The following is a 24,159-nucleotide window of genomic DNA, read 5'->3' as shown; positions in this document are numbered from 1 at the left end:
GGGGAAACAACTAGACAGATGAAATCAAGGAGCTGGGGGTCTAGAGGGCATCCCTGATGAAGGAGTCGGTGGGACTGATGTAGCCAACTGCTCCCGCAATTGGCGAACCTGTTGCATCCTATATTGGAGGTCCCTCTCGAGTAACAGGTGTCACTCCCTCGAAGTCTTCACCATGAACACTGCCTCCATGACTTCCATATGTTTCTTGTCCAACTACTCCAAAACTGAAGTGAGGCGAGTCTCTACTACAGGTCGCCTAGCCGCCTCCTGTACCAATTCCACCTTTGCCTGGACCAACTCCTCCTCCAATGTCGTCACCCGAGCCCTCTGCTGTAGGAGCTCCTCCTCAATGGTCTGGAGCCGAGTGGTTAGCTCCTCCTGAGCTATAATGGTTGCCACCCGCTCTGCCTCCGCCCCAGATGCCAAATGTTGTGCACGTCGAAGCTCATAGCAGCAGTCTCGAAATGCCTGCTCCACCTGCCGCAACAACAAGTATGTCCTACTCTCGTCAGCCGGCTCCTTGCACCTCCACTCCTCCATCATGGCAAGCGTCTCTACTACAGGCCATCCCCTCAAATCAAAACACCTGGCAAACTCCTCTGCACATCCCCTTGTGGCAAATGCAAGAAGATTCTCCATTGCAGTCTGTCCAAGAGCCAGTTCCTGAATTGAAGCCGCCATCTGCCATGCACTAGCCTCCACATCTGCCAAGGCAACCATCCTCTGTGCACTAGCCTCCATCTCTGCCATAAACTGCTCCACCGCACTTGACTCACCCTGCATAGTGGATGCTACCTACTAGTTGGACTCAACAGCCCTATAGTCCTCTCCAAGCACCCTATCCTGGAAGATATCCATAGTTGACTCCTGTTGCTGGTGAGAACTCCCCTCCTCTAAATCCACGATCTCTGGCAACACCAGTGGCTGTGGTGAAGGAGGTCGAGATCCAATTGGTGCCATGGGGGTCGCCTGGTAGCGGTCCAACCATGCATCCCATGTGTGGACTGTACTCTCCAACTCGGCCCCTTTCTCTGTAGCGGGCTCCTGACACGCAGGCACTCCGTGTGTTGGCGAGGCGACACTAAAGGGTGTTTGCATGGGTGGAGGTCGCAATTGCCCGAATCATGGCACTAGTATGGCTTCAAAGGTCATCCCAAAAGTAGGGAGTGGAGTCATTTCACTGTCCACCTGCAGCAAGGCTAGGGCAAAAATAAGTCGTTCAGTCATCACCTCTCTCGAAGGTCTAACCCCCCTCAATGGTGCTACTCCAACCGTACTCGTACCACTCAAGGGTGTACCCATGACACCTTTCGCGGTTGTACCGCCACCAACACTATCCAACGTATCCTCTCCAGGACTCCTTCCCACTTCTCCCCGACTAACCAAACGGAAGGCATCATTGCCTCCACTGTTGCTGGAAGAGGTATTTGCCGACTCTTCTCTTGCACTTCTCTCCTCCTCTTCTACCGACTCTGGCTCACTCTCCGAAGCCACCACCTGCTGCCGCCTTCGCTTCTTGCTAGGTTGGACATCCCCGCTACTTGTGAAGGTATCTAGGTGAGTCCAATAAAAGATAGGTGGCAACGAAGGGTCCACCCGGTTCTACGGCTTCCACACATGTCGTTCTGAGGGTACCTGTGTTCGGACGACCTCCAAGAAAAGTCCAATGGCATGAAAGGGCATATAGAAGGCTTTATGTTTCAGCGTGAGGAAGTCATGAATCCTATCCGACAGTACAAACGCCCAATCATACACCGTACCATTCCTTAACCCGTTCATCAAAGCTATCATGGGTACAGCTGTGTCGAAGGCTCGGCTAGCCCCTGTGAGTCTACTCTTCATCACATCGAGTAGACATTGCCATTCGCCTGGCACAATGTAAGACTTTTTTAACCCTCGTCCCTTCAGTGCATTCACTCTTTCCCATTCCTCTGCTGTCAAATCATGGCACACTAGCTATAGAAGTTTCTACCTTCGTTCCGCCAACATCTTCGTGGCGTTTTTGTCAACTTTCTTGCCCTCGCCAAGAATGCCGAATACTCTGGTAAATGCTTCCGCTGTAAATGACACCGTTACTGTACTATGCTGGTAGGTAAATACAAATTCCCTAGCATTTCTATCATACGCGATAATCATCATCCTGAAACATGGCTCAAAATCCCAAATGGCAAACACAAGCATTTGGATTGCCCAATGCACCCATGCATGCCGAAGGGAATCCTTGATGGGGTGATTGTCTAGAGTCTCCAACCACCACATTCTACACACAATGCCACTCAACCCTTCAAAGGTGATGGTGTCTGCTGTGACCTTTGCCAGCATTGTCTTCCCTTTCCCAACTTTGCCTATATCTGTCATTCCTGCAACCCACCCTCCTGACGGCAATGTTCTTTTTCCTTTGTCCATGGCTGCGCTGCTGGATTCTACCATTTTTCCTTTCTTGGACGGTTGGTTCTTTAGAGGCCCTAACTGCTGCAACCATTTTCTCCAATTTAACTTTGGTCTCCCAGACTCCATTTAATTAATTCTTGTAATTGTCAGGCAATATTTATGATAAAAGCTGTCAGATTCAATTATTCCCTGACGGCCTTCCTTGCGATTTTAATTTGTTGCTGACTTTGCTATGTACGGAATCGCTTTATGCACGATTTCCTTCCCTGCGCACCTGACTTACTTGACCGTACCATTTTCTCCTTCTGCACGATTTATCTTGTGTCGCCTTCTATACGCTTGTACGGACAGCTTCAATGTACGGATCCCTTGGAATCTTCTTCCTTTGCAATCGTACGGATTTCCCTTGCTTCGGCTCACGAATTTGCCTTCCACCCCTACCTTGTACGGAACCCACCTAGCTTTGAAAAATTTTGCACTTGGAATTCTTGGTGATGTACGGATTCCTTGCAACCATGACCTCCTGCATATGGATTCGTCACCTTGCCGTAGGGATTTTTTTCCTCCTCATGTACGAAATCACCCCACAATTTGTACGGAAAATTGCACACAAAAATGCTTTAGCGCATGTACAATTTTTTCCTTGAGCATGTACGGCTTGCCTCCCACCGTACAGATTTGGCTTCTCTCCTCAGCCATACGAATTCAACAATGTACGGTTTTGCCCCTTGCCATTATGTCCTTTTTTTGTCTTTTTTCTTTTGTAGGGAATGCATCAATGTACGATGTCACTTGTGCGATTTCTCCTCTGTATGCTTGTCCCTCTACCGAATGCAGCCACGTCCGTACGAATTTGTCCCTTGTGCCCTCCACGTACAACCTCTCCAATCAGTCGTATGATTTTGTCTATATGCCTTCTGTGGGTTCTATTTGCCTTCTCCAACTTCTCTTCGAACTCCTTCCAGCCTTATTCAATCATGTACGGGTTCCGTGTGGTTGCCTTTTTCACATATACCCATCACTTGTTGGTTGTCGTAGGGTTCCTATTTGCAATTTTTTTTTTCCAATCACTTCCTCTACGTACGGATTCTTTTGCTTGACACGTCTATCTCTAATGGTATGATTTTGTGCCTCTTCTTAGACGTAGGGGTGGGCTTTATACAAGTTCTCTCTTTTTTTCTTTTTTTTAACTAAAGAAACAAAATAATTACCTTTTCAAGTTGTCCGGCTAGGCCCCACCTCCGGACGAACTGGGTCATTCCGCTGCTGCCTGCGGTCATACATTTTTTAATTTCGACCCGTTCACTGTCTCCTTGATTGGTTGGTCGTCCAACGTCGACAACTTGATTGCTCCATTCTCTGCTACTTCTCGGACTTTGTAGGGACCCAACCATCTCACTTTAAATTTCCCAGGTTTTATTTCATTCCGCCCGTTGTACTTCAACACCCATTGGCCTGGACGGAATTCCATACGCCGGAGATGCTTATCATGCAAGAACTTCCGACGTTGCTGGGCTGCTTCAGTGGCCCATTGAGCCATCATTCTTCGTTCGTCCAGCCTACCCAGCACATATAATCTTTCCCGCAGACTCTCCATGTCTCCTAGTCGGTTCTCAATTGCTATCCGCAAGCTAGGTACCAGGAATTCCACCGGTACAATGGTCTCCTGACTGTACATCAACTGAAAGGGTGTCTGGCATGTTGCCACTTTGTACGTGGACCTGTACGCCCACAGTACGGATGGTAGCTTTTCTTCCCAGTCTTCTTGTTCGACCCCGCATGATTTATAGATTACCGACACCAATATTTTGTTAGTGGCCATTGGCCCTGAGATAGTACGGGCTCGACAAGGAATGAAAAATCTTGAACTCTGTCGTGAGCAATTTAACTACATGGTTTACAAAGCGTCCGCCTCGATCACTTGTCAATTGAATAGGAATGCCATACCTTGTAATGATTTGTTCATAAATGAATCTCGCCATACTGAAAGCTGAATTATCTGGCAACGCCTGTGCCTCTGCCCATTTTGTCAAATATTCAATGGCCACCACAATGTACCAACACCTTCGTGCATGGATGGCCTTCAAAGGTCCAATGAAATCTAGACCCCATTGCTCAAACAGTCCTTGGGCATGGGAAGGATTTAGGGGCATAAAGTCCCTCTTCAATGGTTTTCCTGGGCCTCTAGCAAGTATCACAGCCCACCACCCATTCACGCGCATCATTATACATTGTAGGCCACCATAGTCCTACAAGAAACACTTTTCGCGCCGTGGTGTCTAGTCCCATGTGACCACCTGCAGGTCCTTCATGTGCTTCCCTTAGCACTTCTGGGATCTCCTCTTTCATAACACACCTTCTCAGTACCTGATCAGGGCCCATTTTGTAAAGTAACCCATTAGTCAATTGAAATGCCCTGCTTCTCAGGACCAACTTCCTTTTTTCTCCTGGTAGCATGTCTGCTGGAAACCGAGAGGTTGACAAGTACTCCCCAATGCTTTTGTACCATGATGGTAATGCAGCTATTTGAAATAAATGGGCATTAGGAAAATCGTCATTCACTCCATCAGGTGGCTCTCCAGATTGACATGGCTTTTGTCGGGACGTACAATGATTGTGAATGTGAACTCTTGAAGTAGGAGAAGCCACCGACTGATCCTCCCCTGAATAATAGGTTTGTTCACCAAGTACATCAATGCCTGATGATCAACATAAAATGATTGAGTGTTCAAAAATGAAGCCCAAATGTTACTTTATGCTTCCTCAAAAGCCAATGCCCTAATTAGGTTTTTTGATTTTTCCCATACACTTTAATGAATTAAAAATTCATTTTAAATGAAATTATGCTCCTCCCAAAGTTGGTGTCCAAATCATGGGTTTTTTTATGAAATTCATAAAGTTTATTTTATAAAAAATAATTCCTCCTCAAAGTTGGGCATTCACCTTGGGGCCTTTAATCAATAAAGTCGTTTAAATAAAATAATGTCTCCCCAAAAGTGGTGTTGCATTTTAGGCCCATTATGCAATTATTAAATTATTTTTATTTATGAGCTAACACCCCTTCAATGGCCCTCTTTTAAAACAGCGTTATCTCAACTAGAACAAGGGGTCCTTTTATTACTTTAATAATTTATTATTAAGTGACATTATTAATCACTTTATTTTATTTTAATTAAATATTAAAGTCAATACTTTAACATTTAATTTTTATAAGTGACATTATTAATCACTTTATTTTATTTTAATTAAATATTAAAGTCAATACTTTAATATTTAATTTTTATTCAAACCACATCACCTGGCCATCCTAAACTGAAAACTGATAATGCACGTACCATCCTGGTAATGTCTAAATATAGCAGGGCCACTATTAATGCCCTCCTAAAAAATAGGGATCCTCCCTAAAAAATAGGAACTGCAACCAAAGCCTCCAAAATGATCCCTAAGGTCTCCTAATGTGTTATAGTCAACTCCCAATCAATCCCTAAAAAATAGGAATCCTCTTAAAATTTAGGAAACTGTCCCTGATCATCCAAAACTGCTCCAAAGACCTCCTGTTGCGCTCCCCACCCTTTAGGTGGTCATCAAGCTAACTATCAGTCTCCTGAAAAATAGGAGACTGCCTCAAACCATCTGGAATGGCTCGTAAAGATCCCTACTAAGCTCCACAAACCTCTGGATGGGTCCCCTATCCACTCCACTGGCCTACGAGAACCCTAATGATGGGCCAATCCTGCTCAACTGCCTGTCAACTAGAAAGGGGACATTACACATGTTCATGTGTGAAATGTTAGTTAGATGCATCATGTTGCACTAGGATTCCATCTCGCCCGCTAGTTTAGGATTGCCTCGTTTAGGGTCGGGAGCTCTTTGGTTCATAAAGGGAATCGAGGAAGCTTTTGCTTCGTGGTTGGACAAAAAAAGCACCCGGACCACATTTTCGTCTCACGATAGCAGATGGAGAGGAGTCTACAACGTTCAAAGGCAACATTGTTATATAGTATCATTGTACATATTATTTCATGTAATCAACCTTATGGTCTTATTATTCCATGCAATCAACCTTGGTCTTGCTAATGTATCGTTCCTCTTTATGAAAAGAACTTTGTATTCAAGCATTGATGTGCATTATTCCTTATTTATTATTTATGGAAAATTATGAGAAAATTTCAGAATTTTAATTTTATGGATGTCTACATCTTTACAACCCTTGATCATCACCTAATAAAGTGGTGACTTTAAGTTGTTTTGTTGTTTTTAAAAGGCAAGAATAGACTTCTTCAAAGGGACACCAGGGTATGAAGATATTTTATATTTTATAAAATTATTTTATTGGCTTCAAAGTGGACACCAAGATTGGAGAGAAATGAAATTAAATTTTATATTTAATGAGATTTATATGGGTCGAACCTCTTGGAGGTATTGTGCTTTGAAAAGCGGTTTTGGAGGAGAATGAATTCAAATTGAAAGATGGTTTCCCTAATTCTTCATCCACACTATATATTCTCATTTGGGCTCTCATTTGGTCATGCTTGCTTTGACAACTTAATGTTATGCTATCGGATTGATTTTTGGCTATGTTCCACGGGGATGCGTACCCTACCCTTTTTCCCTCGTATGCATACCGGGGACGAAATGGGGACAGAAAATTGTTGTTTCCTAGGGGTCCCCTTTTTGGCAAAATCACTGGGGACGTTCCAAGGACTGCTGTTGGGAAGCAGGGGACGGCCAGCTGTCCCCGAGACAGCCAAGGGACGCCTAGGCGTCTCCCGACTGTCCCCGGGACAGCTGGCCATCCCCTATGGCCCAGAATTTTTTAAGTCAAAAATTTTAAAAAACACATTTTTAATTTATAAAATAGGTTCGGCTGGCCCCACCAAGACCCCAAATAAACATTAAAATATAAAAAACCCTAATCTAATGCATAAAACAAGCAAAAGGAAGAAAAAGAAACTCATTTTGACATTTGCAAAATAGGAAAAGAGCAGCAAGAAGAGAAGAAGCAGCTGGTTAAGGAGTGAACAGCAGGTGAAAGAGGAGCTTAGGCCATCAAATCTACTTCACTAGAGGTATATTTTGCATTTTGCATTTGTTTTTGTAGTTTGTTTTAGATTTTTTCAAGTTTTTTCCAAGTGTATTTCAAATTTTTGAACAAAAAGGGAGGGCATTGTGGGTTTATTTTGTTTATTTTTTAAATTGCAGCTCTATTTGACATTCTCATTCAAACAAAACCATGAGCAGCTATGAGAGTGGTAGTGACAATAGTGATAGTGAGAATGAAGAAGTTGAAATTGAAGAAATTCAAAGAAATAGACATAGAACTAAAAGAGGGGCAGCCATGGGGGAGACTTCACGAACTATGAATGTAGCAGGGGTAGCAAGTTCAACCACAGCCCCAAACCCATTTGAATGTCCTTCCCAAATCCTCAAAGAGTTTGCAAAAGGCCCATTCAACCCCAAAAAACCTCTATTACAATTTGCTACAAGAATTGACAAAGATAAGAAAAAAAATTCAGAGGGTAGTAGAGTATGGGAGTGTCATTTGTGCCACAAACAATATAAGGGCAGCTATACTAGGGTCTATTCCCATCTTTTGTGGTTAGGTGGTCAAGGGGTGAGAGGTTGCAAAAAAATAACTCAAGCTCAAAAAATTGAGGCAACTAGATTGCATATGGAGGGGCAAGCATTAAGTAAAGGGACTTCAATAGAGAGTATCAGTTTGCAGCCTAGTGTGTCAAATTCAATGGATGATGCTTGTCATGGGGGGGAGGGTGCCATTTCTAGTAGAGGAAAGGCAAAGAAGACTAAGAGAGAAACTAATGTTGCTGATTTGTTTAACATACAAGCACGAGAGAGGGTTGGAGCCTCTATAGCCAAGTTTCTTTTTGCTCATGGTATACCATTCCATGTCTCACGTTCATCATATTATAAACAAATGTTCAAAGATGTCATATGTGCTGGCCCCTCATTTGTTCCAGTTGGAGAAACTAAGCTACGCACCACCCTTCTTGATAAAGAGTAATGCAATGCATTAATGTCTATGATGAATGCTTTACCATTGTTATGATAAGCATATTTGAAATTTCTCTATATTTGTAAAAAAACCACTATTTTTTTAACAGTTGTCCCCCCGAAAATGACCCAAAAGTACCCCTATACCAGAAACACATCTCGGCGTCCCCTGCCGTCCCTGTCCCCGAAACTCCATGGAATGTAGATTTCTGGAGTTCATTTTTTGTTGCCTAGAGGAAGAAATCCCTCTTCTAGGTAGCTGGTTTCAATGGTGAAATATCCACCCTAGCTGGTTGGCGTTTCGGGTTGAAGATGTTAAATAATTTTTGGCTTGTTGGTGATATTTAGCTTGAGAAAAATGAAGATTATTTCAGTATTTTGATATGGGTTTGATGGTTTTAGTGTGGTGTGTGAATTTTTGGAGTGTGGTTTGAATTTAGAGTTTATTAGAAGTTTTTTCTAAGTGTTGGTGTGAAATTTCTGAGTTTTGGGGTGCTTTTTCTGAGCTCATATTTCAATAACCAGGTTTGCAATCATTTTGGGTATTATTTCTAAGTGTTTCTGATAGCTGGGCGCCCCAAACTGAGTATTCATTTGGCAGATTTGGTGAAGAACTGAATTATCTAGTCAAATTGCCCTACTTTAGAAGGGTCGTACAACTCGACTTGGCACGTAGGGTTCATATTAGGTCTGAAATCTGCAATTTAGTGGCTTGTTGACATCAATTTAAGGCGCCTAATACTGTGGGTAAAGGATTTTTCATTGCTGGAGCAGATTTATAGAAGTTTGGAGACTTGGAGGACCTTCATACCAATCACCTTGTCATTTGAATGCCTAGCAGTGGTGATTGAAAAATTTCTAAGCAATCCTTTCATGTATTTGAAGACTATTCCAGATTATGTTTTAAATCTGATTCATAATGCTATGTAAGAGTTTGATGAAATTTGAATGAAGCAAATGATCTTCTATGTCATGTCGCAAAATTTCATGTTTTATGCTTGTTTCTTATCTTGAATGCAATCTGAAAATAAACAACAACAAATTCTCCTTGTTGGAAACAAACTTGCAAACAAACATACTTCAAAAAAATCAGGGGTGGTTATTACATTATGTCTTATTATCAACTTGCACTTATGGTTGGGACAACAGATTATTTTATAGTGACATTCATTATGCTTGAATGCATGGTGTTGAAAATGAGAGTTAACATAGGGTTTAATTCTGCTGAGGAACTAGAATGGCGTCGAGGAGAAGGTTAGGTCTGCAACCGAGAGATTTCGGGGATTTCAGACAGAGAGAACAACCCAGGTTCTATGTTCAGTCGGCATTCAGATCTTGGTCAAAACCAAAATGGGTTTGGGAGGATCATAACAGAATCCCCTTTCCCTCGCAGCTGCAGATGGGCAACAATGGCAGGAGTTGGGTTTCAGGGTGGAGGAGAAATGATTCTTCAGTGGCCTTCCAGAACCCTAACAGCCTCCCCGATGGTAGGAAATCTGATTGGAAGAGGGTTCGAGACAAGGAAAGGAGACCGAAAAAGACCCCTAGAGTCGACGAAACGGAAAAGGTAAAGCAGCCTCAGCCAAAAGTTAAGAAGCTTTCTTTTTTTCTTGATAACAGGAGTTGGAATGACTCGGTTTCTTTTCTGAGGACAAGGGGTTTTTTATGAAATGGGTGGGAGATTGGCCTGCTTTTAGTCAAGTTAAGATGAGGTGTGCAGAGAACTGGCCATTTAAAGTTGAGATTAAGTCAATTTCGAATGGGTTTTTTCTAGTTATTGCGAAGAATAATGACAATAAAAACTGGGTTTTTAACAACGGACCCTTTTTTATGGGTGGTAAGTGTTTATTCATCAAAGATTGAGAGCCTAATTTTAACCCGCTCAAGGCCCATTTAGAAGAGGTCCCGATCTGGTTCAGACTGTACAACCTACCACAAGAATACTGGAATGAAGAGACTTTCATGACCATTGGTAATAAATTGGGCTTCTATATAAAATCAGATGAAGCTATAAAAGAGGACTTTAGCATGTATGCATGCATTTGTATTGGTTGGAAGCCGCACTTCCCCTTGCCTAATACCATAGAGATTAATACTAATGAAGGGTGTTGGACACAACAAATCAAAATTGAAGAGAATATGGAACGATGCAAGTTATGTAAGAAAGAGAGGCATTCAGAGGAAGTGTGTTCTACTGACCCCAAGGGTAAATCCTTAGCAACAAATGAGGTAGATGCTCAGATGCAGATTATGCAGGAGGAAGTTAGGGTTCAAAAGGAGAAGGTTTCAAGTGATGTGGCATCGCCTTCACGAGGCCTTGCTTCGGGTATTGAGGAGAATGGGGTGAAACTTCCAGCCCCCAGTGTTGATGGGTCTCTGGCTCAAGGTGATGGTCAGGTTAATTGCCAAGCTGAGGCGGCTCATTTAGTGGAAGAAGCTTTGGACAAAGTGGAGAAAGCAATGGAAGCCCTAGAAGCGGATAGGAGAGCTCAGCAGAGGGATAAGGACAATGTAGAGAGTGGTCACATTGAGAATGGGAAAGCGGAGGAGAAGGAAAAGGGGTTGGAGAGTGAGGCTAATGCTTGACAATTCGTCAAACACTTTGTATGCACAGTCTGATTCTGAGTCCTTGTTTGCTATTGTGAGTTTAAGGGATTGAAATTGATGCCAAATCTCATAATATTGAAAGGAATTGAAAGGCTAGCAATATGCATATAACTTTTGACAATAGAGAACCAACGAATAACAACTTAAAAGCATAAATCAGAACTGATAAATAATTTATTTATGACTATTACAACCGTGTCTCAGACTGAAACTTCATACAAATGAGTGTTTTTCATCAACCATACAAGAGGAAAATCAATTCTTTACATACCCGTTAACCTTGCTTGTTACCATAGACATGAAATGGCATACAACAAAAGAGAATAGTGCTGGAAATGGACTGTTAACACCCTTAATGCAAAACTGAGTACAACTGAAGTGGTAACAGCAATAATGAGTCCAAAAACAAGTGCCAAATCTCCACCAGGTGTAGCCGCCTAGGGTAGGAATGGAACGATGAACCCCTGGCTAGTTATATATGCAAATGTAACCCCCAAAAGGCTGCCAAATACTGTAGTGTGACACTGTAACAGCACTGTCCGCGGTATTGTTCACGACACTGTTCATGCACCATTCATGGTACTGTAGCAATCACAAATCTTCCTTTCCCTTATTTTTTATGCCATTATCGTCTTCGATTCTTCTCCAAATATCTTCTTCAAATCTGCCCTTCTTTATCAGAAAATCTAATAAGCCCAATGTGTTTCCTAAATGAAAACACCATTAATTCTCCTGACTATATCTTGCAACGGCGAGAAGAATGTTGGCAAAGAGGCATTTCATCCTCCAAGCCCAATAATCAGATTTCTGAGAAATCCAATAGCATAACTTTCATCTCATCCAAGCATACTCAAGAATGACTCTTCAATTCATTTTATAACTTCATCTTGGAAGTTGCCCATCCGCCTTGCCAATGTGGGATAAATAACTTTTCCTTTATTTTATTTCCCCTTTTTAGTCACCCACTTAAGTGACTCTTTAATAAATATAAAGAAACATTAACTTATGTCTCCCAAGTACCCCTTTATAAAATCACTTTATAAATTAAACTTCCTTTCTAGCTCCAAAATGATCTCTTCATTAAAATAATGAAAATTTGTTATGCAAGGTCCCTGTTTTGTGCTTCCAAGATTTAAAACTCCTTCCCCCTGTTCCGACGAGCTATCACACCAATGTGAATTTTAAATATTTTAATTATCTTTTTGCAACCTTAGTAAAATACTTAAAAAATAAACTATTAATGCACCAATTTGACGAAAATTGTCTGAAAAGCATCGAAATCGAAATATAATCGTACTAAAGTGGCCCTGATGAAGAATAATGACAAATGGAGCCAATCGAGTGACTTACTATAAATTGACACTCCCTCCAAGAGTCTTCGATCCCAAACCAGAAGCTGGAAATAACATCTTAAAGCGTCATATGACTCCTCTAAACCAACTGAGCTCACTAGTAACACCAAATTACCCCCTTGAACATACTAACACAAACCCGGAAAGTCAGCAACAACTGCACTGCTAGAGAAACTAAAAATGGGGACATTATTGAACAGGATGAATGGGGATTGATGGACAAAGAAGGTATTGTGGATATTCGGACTATCAATCAAATTGATTCACAAGTCCAAAAAGTCTGTTTGGGGGAAAAAAAAGTCTAGAGGACGGAAACCAAACAGAGTTCGAATTGCCATGGCGGGAAGTGCTAAAGGTCAAAGTAAATTAGTAGTAGCGAAGGGGGCTACCTTTCTTGAACAAAAATGAAACTCATCAGTTGGAATGTCTGGGGATGTAATGCCCCTGACAAGAGGTGTTTGATCAAGCGTGGGCTGGATCAAATGAAGCCTGATTTAGTTTGTTAGCAAGAAACTAAAATGAGCACAAAGGAGGCGGGAAGTCTTTTGAGATGTTGGAGGATGTGGTCGGGGACTTTTTTGAATGCTAATGGCTCTGTTGGTGGTCTTGGAATCCTGTGGAACCCAGCCTCTCTATATGTTGAGGAGCTAGCGAACTCTCAATCTTGACAACTATGTAAGGTTAACTCTTTCAGGATTAATTGTGATTTTTCTATTTTGAATGCTTACGGCCCTGCTAAGGCACGTTTGCAACCAGAAGTCTGGCAACAATTATCCCTTATCTTGCAAAATTTATCTGATGAATTAGTTATTCTAGGTGGAGATTTTAATGTGACACTTGAGATTGCACATAAGAAAAGGGGGAAAGTGGGTTTCAGTGAATTGCAAGTGGACTTTCAGAACTTTGTTTCCTCTAATGGGTTGAGAGAGATCAAGACTAATAGCGGGGTGTTCCCCTGGACTAATAGGAGATGGGTCTGGGGCATATTGCAGAAAAACTGGACAGATTTTTCTTGAGTGGTAAATGGGAGACTAAACCCTTAATTTTTTAGGCCTGCATTAAATCATTAGCTGCTTTTGATCATTTTCCAATTGAGTTACTTGTTCTGTTGGATAATGCACCAATTAGATGCCCTTTGAAGTTTGAAAAGATGTGGTTACGGGATGGTAAATTACTGGAGCTAGTGAAGCAATGGTGGGTTGAGGCCCCGGTGGTGATGGGATCCCATGCCTTTTGTTTCTTTAAGAAGCTTCATTTTTTAAAGGAGAAGTTGAAAGAGTGGAACAAAATTAATTTTGGCAACATCTTTGCTGACAAAGTAGCCCTTGAAACAAAGTTAAGTGTGATACAGGAGAGCATTATGAACCAAGGAATGACAGGTGAAACCTTTGCTAGAGAAAAAGAGTTAAAAAGCAAGTATAATGAAATCCTGGCTAGGGAGGAGGTGTATTGGAGACAGAAGTCTTAGGAGTGTTGGCTAAAAGGAGATCAAAATACTAAGTTTTTTCACAATTCAGTTAAAGTTAGGAGATCTTGGAACAAAATCACCTCAATAAAGAGCAAGGAAAACATATTGTTGGATAATACGGAAGCCATTAACAAGTAGGCGGTGGATTTCTTTAATGCACTTCTAACACAGAATCAGGAGCTCAATGACCAGCAACAAAATCTGTTGCTTACAAATATTCCGAAGACCATAACTGATCTTCAAAATCAAGCTCTTTGCAGACCAATCACAGTGGAAGAGGTGAGATCTGTTGTTTTTTCAATGGTTGGTGATAAAGCCTCGGGACTTGATGGCTTTCCTACTTTCTTTTATCATCATTTTTGGGATATTGTTGGGAATGAAGTCTAATTAGTTGTGGAAGAGGCCAGAGAATCTACATGTTGCGAAGGAATTAAATTGTACTTTCATTGCTTTGATCCCCAAAGTGGAGAAAATAGAGTCCTTCAGTGATTTCCGCCCTATCTCGTTGTGTAACACCTTGTATAAAGTGATAGACAAGGTTATGATGAATAGAATGAAACCAATCCTGAAGACGATTATCTCTGAAGAACAAAGTGGATCTGTCTCGAGTAGACCCATTGTGGAGGGCATCATCATTGCACATGAAGCCATTCATATAGTGAGGAAAGCTAAAGTGGATCATATGTTGATAAAGTTGGACATTAGGAAAGCGTATGACATGGTGGATCGATCTTTTTTGCTCCAGGTTATGAAGTGTTTTGGGTTTCCGGAACAATGGTTGAATTGGGTGAAAGCTTGTATTGATGGACCTTGGTTCTCAGTACTTATCAATGGCAGTCATCAAGGTTTTTTCTAGTCCTCAAGAGGTCTGTGGCAAGGAGATCCATTGTCTCCTTTTCTTTTTATTATTTTAGCTGAGGCCTTGGGGAGACATATTCAGAACTATCGACGAAATGGTCAGTGGAAATGTATCAGCATTGCAGCAAGTTTGGAACCTTCATCGCATCAACAATTTGCTGATGATACTATTCTTTTGGGGGAGGCTTCTCTCAAGGAGGCGCACACCATCAAGAAGGCCCTGGATTCTTTTTGTGATGCCTCTGGACAGCAGATTAATTGGGCCAAGTCTAACATTTTTTCTTCAACACCCCTCTAGATGGACAGAGGGATATTGTTAGGCTCCTAGGTGTAAAGGCGGGAAGATTGTCAAGTAAATTCCTGGGTACTCCCCTCTTTGGGGGTATTAATAGAGTAGAGCTATGGAATCGGCTAGTTGATTGTTGTGTTAATAAGTTGGAAGGGTGGAAGAGTAAATGGCTTTCTTCGGCCGGTAGACTTATGATGTTGAAATCGTTTCTTTCTGCCATCCTTATTTACTCAATGACATGTCTGAAAATTCCAAAGAAAGTAGTTAGTGTCATAAATCAGCGTATGAAAAAGTTTTTTTGAAATGGAAGAAGTGATCAGGATAAAATCCCACTTGTGGCCTAGGATAAGCTTTGTCAACCTAGAGAAGCTAGAGGTGCGGGTCTGAGAAATTGGAGACTTTGAACAAAGCAATGGGAGTGAAACTTATCTGGCAGATGTATCTCAAGCCTGAACAAAAGTGGGTTCAAATTCTAGTGCATAAATACTTGGATTCTTATCAGAGAGAATGGATTTTAGCTATCCGTGACCCCCCAGAGGCTCAACTATATAGAATTTTTTAATTTCTTGCAGGAAGGTGATTACAAAACATCTTACTTGGCAGTTGGGGAATGAGTATAAGCGGACTTTTGGAAAGATTTGTGGGATGGAATGTTAAATTTGGATCAGATTTGATATGTGAGTAGTTTTAATTTTCTTTCTATTACTTAGTTCACAACTAAGCTATATGACTAAGAACTCTATGTGCAGGTTGCTGCAAATATGAGGAGAACACAAATTAATTCACAAAGTATTTGCTGGACTGCGAATGAAGGAGATCGATGTCTTATTGGCTTGCACTTTCGATTTCTATACTTGCCTTTAGAATCGAAATTGATCATGATATATATGACATGGTTTGGGCATGTCGATGAATAGACATGCCTCCACGTATGTGGAGACATGTCTCTTCATCGAGATGCCTCTCTAAACAGCGATTCACATAATCGTTTATTATTATTAACAGTAAGGTAACAATTCACATAATCGTTTGATATTGATGATTGACCATAGTTGGTTCAAACAGCAATTAATAATATCGAACTGTTTAATGTGGATGATCGATTATTATATTGATCATTCCATTTGATCAATATAATCGATACTTATGATCATTTAGCAAATGATAAATAATTTGGTGCTCATATTCAATTTGGTATAAACAGCATGATTATAAATTCAATTTAATCACTAGATTAATATAATCGATATTGCTTATCAATTCAACATGAATTTAATCTCATTGATTTATCAACAGCATGATTAATTATTTAATATTCCAATCATAAATTATGTATGTATAAATATTCATATATATAATAATAATAAGAACACTTATTATTATTACATATATTAATATGTATACATACATATTAACAAATCATTAATCATGCTGATGGTATAATCAGCATTACTTATACATATGATTTGATGGGATTACTCCGACCAAAGCTATAAATCATTAACATGGAAGGCCAGCACTTTTCTCACGAGATGGAGTCAAGACAATCAAGCAAGTAGCAGAGGCTCGTTGGGGGTCTAAAGTCAGAGACTATATGGAGATCTTGAAAATAAATGGAGTGGATGAATGGAGATAGAAGGATATCGGGACACTTCCTCTGACCCCTCCTCAGTTGGCTATTTTTTATGGCATTCTAAATGAATACAGACCTTTTATCTCACTCAAGGAGGATGTTGTGAGATGGTGTGGCTCAAGGACAGGGATGTACTTGATTAAAATAGGCTATAAGGTGATCGAGGAGGCAGTGGTAGCTGAGGATTGGCCAACCAGACTCTGCTGGAACTCTTCTTGTTTACCAAAGGCTGGTGTCTTTGCTTGGTTGGTCATGAAAGAGAGAATTTTAACTGGTGACAAGCTCAGTAACTGGGATTTAATAGCCCTTTTCAGTGTGCAATGGGCAAAACAGATAGTGAATCTTTAGACCACTTGCTGTTGAACTGTAAAATGGTTCAAAGTGTCTGGAAATTCCTGTTAAAAAAGCTCTCCTAGAAAATTCCGTTGCCATTGAAAGTTATTGATCTTTTTAAGAGTTGGTTCGAAGAGAATAGGAAATTAGTCTATTCTTGCATTTGGATTGTCACTCCTTCGATTGGAATATGGGAGATTTGGAAAGAGAGAAACAGACGCATATTTCAGGGGAAGGAGGAAACAAGTGAGATGTTATGTGCAAGAGTTGAAAGGGCAGTCTCAAAAGTAGTTTCTGCATCGACAATGAGGCATAACTTTTCAAATTTTCCTTTTAGCATGGCAGACAAATTGATTCAGGCAAATTGGCCCTTGCTGAAGTTCAGGCCTGCTCATGGGCTGTCTAGAGTTAATTTTGGTGATGGAGGCATTTCGAACTGTGTTTGGGTCAAGACAGAGCAAGGTTGGGTTAAAGTTAATTTCGATGGGGCCTCAAGAGGCAACCCGGGAATTTCAGGTGCTAGTTGTGTGGCTTGTGATGAGGAAGGCAAAGTTTTAATGAAAGGAGCTCAAAGATTGCAAGATGGTACTAATAATGAGGCAAAGGCGCAAGCAGTGCTACTTGCAGTGGAGTTGGGTCGCAATTTAAAAATTCCGAAGTTACATTTAGAAGGTGATTCTAAAATTATAGTTGATGCAATCTCGAAAGGCTCCGCAAGCAGTGCTACTTGCAGTGGAGTTGGGTCGCAATTTAAAAATTCCAAAGTTACATTTAGAAGGTGATTCTAAAATTATAGTTGATGCAATCTCGAAAGGCTCCTCCCCGAGTTGGCAGATAAGCAAATTTATTTCAATAATCCGAACATAGCTAAAATCTTTTCAAGATTTTTGAATTTCTCATATTAAGAGGGCAGGGAATGGGGTGTCAGATTTTTTGTCTAATGTGGCTTGTGAACTAGACCCTTTTACAACCCAGTGGTGTGGTAGTGCTAATGAGGATGTTAATTGGCAATCCTAGTTGGCAGCTGACATTAATTGATTTTTTGCATGAGGTTGGTGAATTCTCGATGATTTTTGGAGTTAGATGTGGAAGGAAAGATTTCAAGTAACTGGGGTGAGGTGGTGCCACGGATAATAGAGTGGAATGGAAGTGAGTGTTTTAAAGTTTAAGTGACATGTACGATGCATTAATGAACTTGGTTTTGCATTGCAAATGCATGCTAATTAATTATCAGAGAAGGGCGGCGAAGGGATGATAGTACAGAGCTTTAATGTTGGTGTGATCTTTTTTCGATTGTGGTGTTGTTTGAGTTGTCTTCATCATTGCCTTTCTGGAATTTTCCATTGCATCGAAGTAGAGGTTTTGTAGGTTTCGGTGCAAGGTGGTGGCACTGTAGGCACAGAGAGATATGGAAGCCAATTTCACTTTGAAAACGAAGAAGCAATTGTGTCCTTTCTTTTGACGCGTCACAAACAGGCAGTTGAGCGGAATGTTTTTGTTTCAAGATGAGAGATTGATGAAGTGTGTGAAGCTGATTTTAGGAGAGGATTTTGGTGTAGTGAGCCATAGATACAAAACAAACTTGGAAGTTTATTCCCTCATCATGGCATGGGGTTTGGACTTGGAAAGCTCGATGGAACCTGTCACAAAGGTGATGGAAGCGATTGTCCCCAAGGAATTCCTCTTGGGACTGGACTCAATTACTGAGTGGGCGGAGCCAGGTGTTGGATTTGATGTGTGCAAAGGAGTACAAAATTTTCATCAGGAGGTCCCTGTCAGATGCTTTCCCTTTATTAGATGGCAAGAAGATGGTGTAAAGGCGTGCACCAGGGAGGAGGCAAGAAGAGGGTGGGAAGCTTTGAAGGTCTTCGTGCAACTCATGGAGGTTGACGCGGCTCTGCAACATGTGCAGGAGGAGGCGAGATTGGTGGAGCGGAGAGTGTTGCGGCCAAGGAAGCGGAAGATGGGTGATGAAAATGCCTTGGCCTTGATCCCGGGTAGCTCTAATTAAGCTTGTTCAGTTATGGCTTTGTGCTTAGTTGTGTCTGGAAATTTCTTTTTTGAATTGTTATAGTCCGCGGAGGTAGTTTGTGTATAGGTTTTTCGGTCAGTTTTTAAATGATACTGCTGTAACGAGCATGTTTTTGAGCTCGGATAACTGTGATATGGTTTTGGGGTGATGGTTTTGGTGGGAGGTTTTGTTGTTGGTTTCTGGCTTATGCAAAGGTGGTTTGGACTGGCTTCTTGTTGGGTGGTTTTGAGTGGTTAGAAGCTTAACTTTTTTGAACATGTAATACCCTTTTATATGATATAATATAATTAAACTTATGTTACCAATCAAAAAAAAAAAATGAGAGTGAACATTAATTTCCTTGAGCTTACTCCTAAGGCGCCACAAATTGGTGATTATGGAGAGCAATTTTCTAAGGAGTTGACCAAGACCCTACAATGTTTGGTTGCTCTTCTTACATAGGATTGAAGAGTTTAATTGTACAAGGGTCCAATGTTGCAATGTTTTGGGCAAATGGAGGTACAGATCTTCTTGACTGATTTGGGATTCTAGAATTACATTAAGATTTATTTGAGATCATTTTGTTTATGAGATGGCATTGCTTGAAGACGAGCAATCTTTGGGGAGGGAGGGTTGTAATGTCCCCATTTTTATGCCATATTGTTTTGTGAGCAATGACCAGTCTTCAAGGTTTTCTAAAGATTTCAAGGCAAGGTGGGAGCTAGGAGAGCTTAGTTTAGAGTTTTCTTGGCATCCAGTGATGCTTTGGAGTTCAGTTGATACTCTAATTGGTGATAACGCTCTTTGTAGCATTCTGGTTTTTTCGGATTTGTTCTTCTCAGTCCTTGGAAAACACTACTATTTATAGTAAATGCTTGTTTCGACATCAATCTTTTTGGGTTTTTCTAGGTTTGTTCTCCTCAGTCCTTAAAGAACATTGCTATTTATAGTAAATGCTTGTTTTGGCACCAGTCTTTTTGGGTTTTTTGGGGTTTATTCTCCTCAATCCTTGGAGAACACTACTATTTATGGTCGGTGCTCATTTCGGCACCAATCATCTTTCAGCATCAATTATGTTTTGGCATGATTATTTCTATTTCCACTAGCTTGGCAAGTTTTTCATAAGGTTGTTGAATATATTTTTATATTTGCACTAAAGTGGTAAAGTGATGTTTTATTATTCACTTCAGTGTTCAAAAAGGTGTTTTTTGTTCCCCAAGTTGGACACTTAAGAGATGTGGGAGACTTAAGTTGCTTTAAAACATTATGGGGGCTTTTTCAAGTAAAAATAAAACATTTGAATTTTAAAATGCCCTGATTCCACTTGAGTTGTTTTAAATCGTTATGGGGGCTTTTTCTAGGGAAAATAATTTTAAAATGCCCTAATTCCCTCCAAACTTTATAAATTGGAGTTTTGGCTCTCATTTCTCTCATTTAGATGTTGCACGCATAACAAGATGCTGCTGGAATGACTAGAGAAGTTCTTCCGAAATTGATTGAGGACAGAAACCCTTGTCAAATACACTAGTTTCAGTGGTAAAGGATCCTCCCTAGCTAGTAGAGTGATTTCAACAAGTTTGCAGTGCAGGGTTTCAAAAAAAAGATTTGCAGTTTTCTGAATTGTAAGTTTTTTTAGTTTGTTTGTTTTGCTTTCTGCAGAGATTAGCGAGAATTTCCAAGTGATTTGAAGCTACATGTTGCTGGTCGTACAGTTTTTTAGGGTTTTCGATGATACCCTAACTAGTTTTTCCATTTTAATCTGCTGGGAAAGTTGATGATAGGGTTTGAAAATCAGAAAAAGCTTTGCGAGTGATGATTTCTATTACTAGGTGTCTCATTTGCAGAGGTTTAGGAGTGTTTACTAGTTTGGTGGTGTTTTTCCAATACAGCATTTCATAACAGACCTGTAATGATTTCTATTGACAGCAAAAACACACATTCCTGGGTCTATATCAGCTCATTCTTGGCACCTCTCCAAACCTGAAATATACTCAGAAAATTATAACAGACCTGTTCACTTTCAGAACGGTAAGTTGTGTGGTGATTTGTGGTGTCTTTTTGTGTGTTGTCTCTGTTCTTGACACATGGACGTGTGGATTTGGCATTGGGAAACTTGCTGGGTATGATTGAGATGGTGTAGTAGCCCTGAAAGGCTGAAACTTGGCATTTCCATCATTCTTTGAGGAAACAGCAGTTCTGGGTGTGTTTGATGGCCATTTTGGCAGTGTTGGGTGTGTTTGGAGGCCATTGCGACAGTGCTAGGTTAGTCTCTGGTGTTTGGTGATAGTTTGATGTTGTGTTTAATGGTTTTGATGCCAAAAAAGAGTGCCATTCAGTCCTTGGTGCGACTGAAAATTTGTGACAGACCTGTGGTAGTTAATTCCTTTGCATTTTGGAGGTGATTTGCAAAGCTGAGTGTTCATAGCGGCTGTTTGCTACCTTTGGAGGTGATCTATGGGGAATTGACGGGGCCCTTGATATGTTGACATGGCTGCCATATTCTGCAACTTCATAACAGTGGTCCTGCAACAAGCTCTACATGTCCTTACAGACCTGTAACTTTCATCTGCACCCCAGTTTCCAAGGTATTCTATGTTGGAATTTCATATGTATTGCTATTACGTGTTTGGCACTATCATATGAATGAATATTCACCAAAATAACTGTAATAGCAATTATGTGTGCATTGAAAATTCATATCAGAGTTCATGACAACAGCGTCTCCAGCATTTGCAAGTTTATGTTGTGATCTGTTAGTCAAAAAATTCAAGAAAAAAAAATTGGGTAGTTATTACAAAAATATAAAATATTATTTTCCAATATATCAAAATTCAAGTTGATGAAAAAGAATTTCATTCCTATGATGTTTACAGACTGTTCATGCAGCTCCTGAGCATTTTCTGCGGATGTTTGAACAGCCTTCTCCTCTCTGGTACTAACTGCTAATGGGTGTGGTGTCCTGCCTTCTGGGCACTCTCTAGCTTATTGTTGCTACCTATCTCATGTCTAAAATTTATAAGCTACTTATTACAGTGGCTTATCTCTAACTCTACTCTACTCTACTCTCAGCCATTTTTGCTTGCAAAATAATTTTGTTTCAGTGTTCAATTATAATTGATACTGGCAAATTCTAATCCAAAATTGATGAATTTCTCCAAACCCCACTTAAAGTCTGCTGAGACACTAACAGGAATCCATTGAACATAAGATTATATGTAATGACGATGTTGCCAGCCTTAGCTACAGACCCAAATGGAGACTAATTGTGACTTATCAAGGAAAAAAAGAAACTCAAAGGGAATGTATATGCATAGCATACCTTAAATACTGAAGCCCAATAATAATCATAGTAGCAACGGTATCTGCTGTTCCCAGTAGACAATAGAACATTCTTAGAATTAAAGTTTAGCAGCCCCATCCGACATACCTTGGTTGATCGAAGATCAACACCTACAAAAACACATACCACACCATAAAATCAATTACTTCAGGTTAAATATTGTCAATGGCACTAATTTAACTTCTTTTTTTCAGTTATGTTCTTCCGGATCGTGGGTGAGATTTACACTTATGGGTAGCCTTTTCTTGTATGCTGTAGACCATATTCTCAAGACATATAAAATGGATAACACCCAGATTTTCTGCATAGTACACAATAGCCTAACCCTGTACTTGAGTTAACGATTAGATTTATGGTCTTCTTTTTCATAGGGCCACTAATAAAGCGTAAAAACCAGGTGCAATCATATGAAGGTAGTATTTATTCCTAAGTCTAAGAGAGATACGACACACTCATAGAACAGTTTTTTTTTTCATATTTCCCTTATAGTTCATTCGAAATTTGTATCTTCAGGTTTTGACTTCATTGTAGACCTCAAAAGTAAAGTAAACCTTGTCAATTCACCTATTTTCAGGGTACATCGCTTTATACCCATAGGCAGATGTATAGCATACCTGGCTCTCATTATTGTAAGAATGTTCCTCTGCTAAAATCAAATTGAAATGCCTCCTTATAGTCTTTATTCCTAACTCTCAGATTGATACTGGACACACTTACAGAGAAGATTTTTTTTCTGTTCCCCGAATAAGTAATTCAATTGTTTTTTCCTTTAGACTATGCCACTGAGTATTTGTTTTACAACAAAACCCAGAAAGGCAGGGCAGAAGAGCATGTTTTTAAATACTTACTATTGGTGAGAATTGTGCACTGCGTAGGGACTGCCAAGGGCTTGCTAACAGAGAAATGGGCTATGAAGTATCCTCCCAGTCCGCACACAAATGCCGAGGAAAAAGAGACTGACACTATGAAAATACAAGATATCCACCAGCGGGCAATGCGAAGCTTGCCCTGTCTGCCTCTGTTGCACTCCACGATGGTGTGGATGACAGGCACCATTATAAAGGTGCCTGTCATCCATGTCACGAGATCATCCATTCACAGACAACACCCTTCTGCTGATTTCACCCTTTTCTATTCAATTGGGCAAAATCAATCAAGAAAAAAATCAAAGTTTCCTGTCGGAATGACATTAATACTTGATTAATATATTAGTTTGCTGTAGTGTATTAAAGGAATTCAACTACCTTTTTGGGGAACCTAAATGTGCTCAAGTAATTTGTATTTAGTTGACACCATGGATGACAGCAATTATTCCGCGTATTTAATCTGCCTTCTATTGGTTCTGTCGAAGGGAATTCCACAATTTATCTCGGAAATGAATTTTTTTATTCTATATTTTGGCTTTCCAATATTTTTTCCTTGGGAGGACACGTCATCTACAATGTAGAGGTAATAGAACCCAAATTTTCTCATGTGGTCTTAACGAGTAAAGAATAAATGAATGGATTTTAATAACGTTTATGAGACCAAGCAATTTAAGGGATCAAGAGTTTCAAAAATAACACTTACTTGGATTTCTTTCCATTTTAGCTCTCCTTTTATGCATCTTGACTAATTTGCAATTTTGTGAAGCCTTACTTTCGCAAACAACTTACTCAGATTGTCCACCTTTAGATTGTTTTCAAACTATTTACGGATATCCCCGTATGCCACGCATTCCATGATGAAGTGCTACTCAGCTTCAACTGCTCCTTCACCGCAAAAGATACAAGTCCTTTCTTCCCACTCTTCTTTGGGAGTTATCCATCTACCTATTTCACATCAAAGATAGATGCAATACAGTCCTCGGTCGTCAACTGAGCCAT

At 40.4% G+C, this 24,159-nt stretch overlaps 1 protein-coding gene across 1 annotated transcript in view; it reads right to left on the bottom strand.

Moving 5' to 3' along the window:
• The window catches only part of LOC131069532 (uncharacterized), a 124,037-nt gene extending 100,499 nt beyond the window's left edge, over nucleotides 1–23,538 (bottom strand). Inside the window, exons 1-2 of the mRNA XM_058005008.2 lie at nucleotides 23,143–23,538; nucleotides 22,274–22,404 (exon numbers count right to left, since the gene is read on the bottom strand). Of these exons, the coding sequence (XP_057860991.1) occupies nucleotides 22,274–22,404; nucleotides 23,143–23,389 (378 nt within the window). The 5' untranslated portion in view covers nucleotides 23,390–23,538. The remainder of the gene's footprint in view (nucleotides 1–22,273; nucleotides 22,405–23,142) is intronic.
• Nucleotides 23,539–24,159: the final 621 nt, after the last annotated feature.

The sequence above is a fragment of the Cryptomeria japonica genome, chromosome 2 (assembly GCF_030272615.1).
Source record: "Cryptomeria japonica chromosome 2, Sugi_1.0, whole genome shotgun sequence".
Taxonomy (NCBI): Eukaryota; Viridiplantae; Streptophyta; class Pinopsida; order Cupressales; family Cupressaceae; genus Cryptomeria; species Cryptomeria japonica.
This window is presented reverse-complemented; position numbering and strand designations above follow the sequence as displayed.